The 6,208-nt window shown below is 46.4% G+C and overlaps 1 protein-coding gene across 1 annotated transcript in view; it reads left to right on the top strand.

Annotated features, from left to right (window-relative positions):
• The first annotated feature begins 2,055 nt into the window (after nucleotides 1–2,055).
• LOC116005672 overlaps nucleotides 2,056–6,208 on the top strand; it is a 12,837-nt gene continuing 8,684 nt past the window's right edge. The window contains exons 1-2 of the mRNA XM_031245916.1: nucleotides 2,056–2,368; nucleotides 3,141–3,356. Of these exons, the coding sequence (XP_031101776.1) occupies nucleotides 2,056–2,368; nucleotides 3,141–3,356 (529 nt within the window). The remainder of the gene's footprint in view (nucleotides 2,369–3,140; nucleotides 3,357–6,208) is intronic.

Genomic DNA, 6,208 nt, shown 5'->3' with positions numbered 1-6,208 from the left:
AGTCGAAACACGATTACAGGAGTGAGGGGGGAAAACGGCAGTATGGTCACGGATCCGAGGGAGATGGGGAATGTTTTTGTCGATTATTTCTCTAAGCTGTTTCGGGCAAGTGCAGGGGATGGGGGAGGGGTGTTACGGTGTGTTGAGCGGAGGGTGACAGAGGTTCAAAATGAGGGGCTGCTTCGGCAGGTGACGAGTGAGGAAGTGAGAGGGGCTCTTTTTGCAATGCATCTTGACAAGTCCCCGGGTCCGGATGGTTTGTCACCGGCTTTTTTCCAGCTTCATTGGGATATCTTGGGAGAAGAGGTAGTGTCTTTTTGCAAATCTTTTATTCTTCATGGTCAGTTACCTGTTTCTCTTGGTGAAACCCATATTGCTTTAATCCCAAAATTAAAAAAAACCAGAGTTGATGTCTGATTTTCGCCCGATATCTTTGTGTAATGTGTTGTACCGTATTCTTGCAAAAGTCTTAGCAAACCGTTTTCGAAATGTGTTGGATTCTGTTATCTCCCCTTCTCAGAGTGCTTTTATTCCCGGGAGGTCAATAGTTGATAATGTGTTAATTGCATATGAATCGACTCATGCTTTAAATCGTTTTCAAGGTAGTGGAGGGGGGTATGGGGTTTTAAAGGTTGATATGAGTAAAGCGTATGACAGGGTAGAATGGGATTTTATGACTGCTGCTTTGCTTAAATTGGGTTTTGCGGAGAGATGGGTGGACTTGATGAGGGTATGTGTGTCATCTGTTAGGTATTGGGTTTTGGTGGAAGGGGTAGAACGTGGTCCTATAGTTCCGACTAGGGGTTTGAGACAGCGGGATCCATTGTCGCCTTGTTTATTTATTGTGGTGGCGGAGTGTTTAAGTTCTATGTTAAGGGAGCAGGAGGAAGTGGGTGCTTTGCACGGGATTAGGGTAGCTAGGACCGCTCCATCTATTTCGCATCTTTTTTTTGTTGACGATTGTTTGTTTTTTTTCCGGGCAAACAATTTGGAGGCGGGGGTGATTAAGGCTATTTTAATGGAGTATGGGGAGGCTAGTGGTCAGCAGGTGAATTTAGGGAAAACTTCTATTGTCTTTGGGAAAGCGGTTCAAAGGGAGGATAGGGAGGCTGTTTGTGAGGTACTTGGTATTCATGAACAGCGGGGTAGGGGAAATTATTTGGGACTTTCGGGGTTGGTGGGGAGAAATAAAAGGCAAGTTTTGGGGTTTGTGCGTGACAAAGTTCGAGCTAGGGTCTTGCATTGGGGGAATAGATTTCTTTCTAGGGCCAGTCAAGAGGTCTTGTTGAAAACTGTGTTGCAAAGTATCCCAAATTATGCCATGAATGTTTTTCTGTTGCCTAGGACTTTATGTGGGGAGATTGAGAGGTTAATGAATGCGTTTTGGTGGGGGTGTGAGCGTAGGAATGGGAAGGGCATTCGTTGGGGGACTTGGAGTGATCTTTGTCAGCCAAAGAAGTATGGGGGTATGGGGTTTCGGTGTGTGAGAGATATGAATATGGCCATGCTAGGAAAACAAGGGTGGAAATTTATTAATAACCCTCAAGCCTTGGTAACGAAAGTTTTTAAGGCTAGATATTTTCCTAAATGTTCTTTCTTGGAGGCGGGGAGGGGTTCGAATCCTTCATATGTGTGGTTTAGTATTAGGGAGACCCGTGGCATGCTTTGTGAGGGTGTGCGGTGGAGAATAGGGAATGGGAATGGGGTGCGGGTTTGGGGGGATTCTTGGTTGACGGATGCTCAAAATCCAAAAATTATAACTCCTGAACCTGAATATTTAAATAAACCGGTGGTTGCGTCTTTGTTTTGTACGGGTACTACTCAATGGGATTATGATCTTGTACGTGATTTGTTCTATCCGGAGGATGTTCGTAAAATACTGAGTGTACCTATTTCACATTCTAGTCGTGATGATACTCCATATTGGGTTGGGGAGAGCAATGGGGTGTATTCGGTGAAGAGTGGTTATAGGATAGTGAAGGGGTGTAGGGATGGGGCTGGGTGAGAGTTTGGGGACTTGATATTCCACCGAAGGTTAAATGTTTTTTTGGGGCTATGTGTACGAATCGCTTGCCGACTAAGGTTGCTCTATCTGTTAAACATGTGAGGTGCGATCCTACTTGTGTGTTATGTGGTATAGAGCCAGAAACGATAGTCCATTTGTTTGCGAATTGCCCATTCTCGAGGGAGTGTTGGAGCGAGGTGGATGGGGGATGGCGGTTAGGGGAGGTGGAGTCCATTGACGAATGGGTTGTGGAGATGTGGGAGGTGTTACCGAAGACGGTTTTGGAGACGGTGGTGGTCGTTTGTTGGGCATTATGGGAAGGACGAAATGCTGTGGTGTGGGATCTGCATACCGTGGAGTCCAGTTCGTTGGTCTTGCGTGCGAAATTATATATTGCAAACTGTTGGTCCCAAGGGGATGGGGTACAAGTCTAGAGGGGGGGTGAATAGACTTGTATAAGATTTTGCAAATCTTTTCGACCTCTCGTGTGTATTGAACTTAGGATGTTTAGGTTCGATACCTCACGGGGTGAAGACAAAGTTTTATGCGCAGCGGAAATGTTATCCCCTTTTAGTTAGCACGAGTTTGAGTTAGTTCGAGAAGTGTGTTAATATGCAGTGCAATCGAGAGGTTAGCGAGAGATAAAAGCAGTAAGTAAATGCAAGAGAGATTTTTAAGTGGTTCGGCCAACCCGCCTACGTCCACTCTTCTTCCAGAAACTCCCTGGAAGGATTGCACTAAAACTTCCCTTTTTAGTACAATGTCGAGCGCTTGAGCTTNGGTAGTGCAGCATTTCGAACAATGGCCAGTACGCGCTCAAAGCGAGCCATCTTCTGAGTTTGATCAGCCATAAATTGACGTACTTCGCCAAAGAACTCTTGCGCGGCCTGTTGATCATGATCAGAAGTAGAAGGAGAAGAGGATCGATAGGTACCTTTCGTCGGAGGGGACTTGGGTGCTTCCAGATTTCCACCCTTAACTTGCAACTGCGAGTCCACCTCTCGAAGGAGTCTCTGAGGGGTTGCAGGAACACTGAGTTCAGAGCTCGAAGGTAGCTCCATGTCAGGTGCTTCCCGGTTTCCACCTGAGGGATGGATCACTTCTTGCTCAGCATCTCTCGAACCTGGACCCTCAGCTTCAGCGACTGAAGGGATTGGATCAGCCAAGGAGGGATCTTCTGTGTTGGACGCTTCCTGGTTTTCATCCAATGGAAGTTCCTCCTCAGCGTTACCTCTCGAATCAGTGCTGGGAATTGTGATATTCTGCTCTGGGTGCTCATTGGACTGCTCTTCGGTCTGCTCCGATGAGACTGGAATGATAGTTACTTCAGGAGCAGGAGGAAAACCTGGCAGTGTGAGCAATAGAACTTCACCCTCTCGAACTATCTGAGCTTCATCGTTGTCAATCGAGGGTGTGGACGCAGGTGGTGGCAAAAGTAGAACGGTGTTGGGTGCCACTTGAAGTGCTTCAGAGGTCTCAGATTCACCTCTCGAAGCTTCGACCTGTTCGTCCAGAGCAGAGTTGCTGACTTGGGACAGTGGGATTGCGGCTGTTGCAATATCATCGTGAGCAACCCCAGAGGTCTCTCCTGGACCTCTCGTGAATTCAATGTTTTGTCCCAAGGAGATGGCAGTGGCCAGCCTTATTTCTTCTTGAAATCGAGCTTCTGTTTCAGGATCTTCTTCAGGCTCAGCTTCAACTTCTGGTGCATCAACTGCTATGCCCTTCCCTTTATCAGTTCTTCCACTGTTCAGCTTCATTACTCGTGTTTCGTGGGCAAGATCCATCAGTTGTTGAGCTGGGATCTCGGAGATGCCCAACCACTGGAGTGCAAACTGCTCTTCTGCCTCCATTTCAGCTGCTTGACTCATCAATTGAGTGAAAGAACTGGTTCTCCAGTTGATCCACCTGATCACCCTGGAGAAGTCATCAAGAGTGGGTGCTTCCACTGCCAACTGAGTGGAAACTTCTTCATATAAGTCATCCCGCCCATCAGAGATGATTTCAGTGGCAGAAATTGCTTCGTCTATCTGAGCTGTGATCTCTCGACTATGCTCCAAGAGATCATCTCCCACCCTGACTGTGTAGTCTATCTCTCGAACCATCTCACGTGGTTCTTCTGCACCCCCTTGTACTGGATCACTGATCCCAGTACCTTCAACCTCTCGAGCCATCTCTCGAGATAAACCAACATAGTCAACATCTCCCTCAGCATCATCACCAGCGTGCAGACCGACAGAGAAAGCTGCTGACAGGGACCTGGTAGGGGGCACTCTCTCAACCTCAGTGGCCAGTGTAGCCTGAGGTTCCCCCTGGGCTTGTGCCCTGTCCTCGAAGGGTACTTGTATAACTGACGGTTCCACCTCTTGAACCCGGGTGACAGCAACAGTTTTGGCTTTCCTAGCCCTCTTTGGCAGATGAACCCTTTGTATCAGTACATCGAGAGGTTCATCATCAGAATTCTTTTCCTCGGTTTGGGCTTTCCTTTTGCCCCTTCCTTTTGGCTGTGAGGGAGAAGGTGCAGCCTTAACACCTTTAGTTTTGGGGACTAGAGATTTCGTCCTACCCATATAGGTATTTCGATGAATCTCTTTTCCCTCCCTCAGTTCGAAGCCCTTCAGGCTTAGGAGAAATTGAACAACAAAGCCAAAACCAACCTTTTTACTGATCGACAGGTTGGTGTTGGAGACTGAGCGTATCACTTGCTGTTGGAGGAAGTTGAAGATAATATGTGCCCAGTCCAGCTTGTTGTTGTTCCAAATGGCATGGAGGATTTTGAGGAGGTCTAGACTAACCTCGTCAGTTCCGGACACCTTGCCGAGCACAAACTTCATGATTAGGTCGGCAGCGAGAGCAAACCTCTCCTTTAGGTGGTACTTGCGGAGGGCAGAGGATGCTCTGGGTGGTGCAGTCGCTAGTCGGATTTTCTCCCAGAAGGCTTGCTTGTCCAAGTCGTAATCCGATAGATGCTTGACTGCTTCCTCCGATGACGCGAAATCAAATGCCGCTCTGAGGTCACCTACAGATGTTGTGATGGGAAAATCATTAAAGCGGCTTTCGATTTTACCCTTCGTGACCTTGGCATTTGCGAACCATTCTGTGAAGTCGACGGCGTGAATGGTTCGGTAGTCGTGCGTCATGTATTTCATCAGTCCTGCTTTCTCAAACTTCTTCAGGACCTTTTTCGCCATTTTTGGATTAGGGGAGTTGGTGATGAAGCCGTTTCTGTCAAGGATACTCCCCGCCTTGACTTGTTTGATCTGAGAGCGAATGTGTAGCAACTCCCTCTGATATGCGTCGGAAGATGAGGTTGATGTAGAGGATTGTGACGCCATTGATGAAGGTTAGATGTTTTGGAGGGAATGTGTACTGCGTTTAGGATTTGGGGATTTTGGGTAAACGGTTTTAGCTTGAATCCGGGTAAAGAAGAAGGATTTGGCTTTTATATCGTGTGGATTCGGGTTGGATATATGGGTAGGGTTGAGAGCTTGACCCAAGGAAGGATACCGGTTTTCTTTAAAGAAGTAAAAGGTCAGAAATACCCCTAATAACGGTCAGCGTATATGAAAAATAAGGGTATTTTTGGTAATTTAACAGAGCGGTTTTAGGTTCAGGATAGTGAGGTATTTAAGAATAGTAACTATATGAGCATGCTCCCACTTATCACGAAAAGATTTTTAAATATGGAAAACCGTCAGTAACCGGTGCCCACGTGGCTAGCATTAATATCCATAGTTAGCCGTTCCCCCTCATATATTCTTTGAACTTATCAGATTCACCTCTCGAAGGTGAGTTGTCTTCCACATGAGTTTAAGGATCTTCCCCCTGAGTGATTGATCCCTAAACCTCCTTATTCCTCCGTCTTGATCTGGTTAAGGATCTTCCCCCTGAGTGATTGATCCCTAACCCTCCTTATTCCTCCGTTCAGAGATATCAGTTTGTTATCTTTCGAAGTGACCTCTCGAACTACCCTTCTTCGAGACATAACGTATATAGACAAACTGATCGGGTGACCTCTCGAACTACCTTTCGAACACAGATTGCGAGAGAAACAAGTTTGATTCATCTAAAAGATATCACTTGGAACATATCCTTAAGTTTATTTAGTGATTTCCAGATACATTACATATGAATCAATATCCTATTAGATTCCTTAGAAACTTTTGTTTGGCCTTGGTCAGCCTAATAGGAATCTATCGTTAA

Source organism: Ipomoea triloba, chromosome 15 (assembly GCF_003576645.1).
Source record: "Ipomoea triloba cultivar NCNSP0323 chromosome 15, ASM357664v1".
In the NCBI taxonomy this organism is placed as follows: Eukaryota; Viridiplantae; Streptophyta; class Magnoliopsida; order Solanales; family Convolvulaceae; genus Ipomoea; species Ipomoea triloba.
This window is presented reverse-complemented; position numbering and strand designations above follow the sequence as displayed.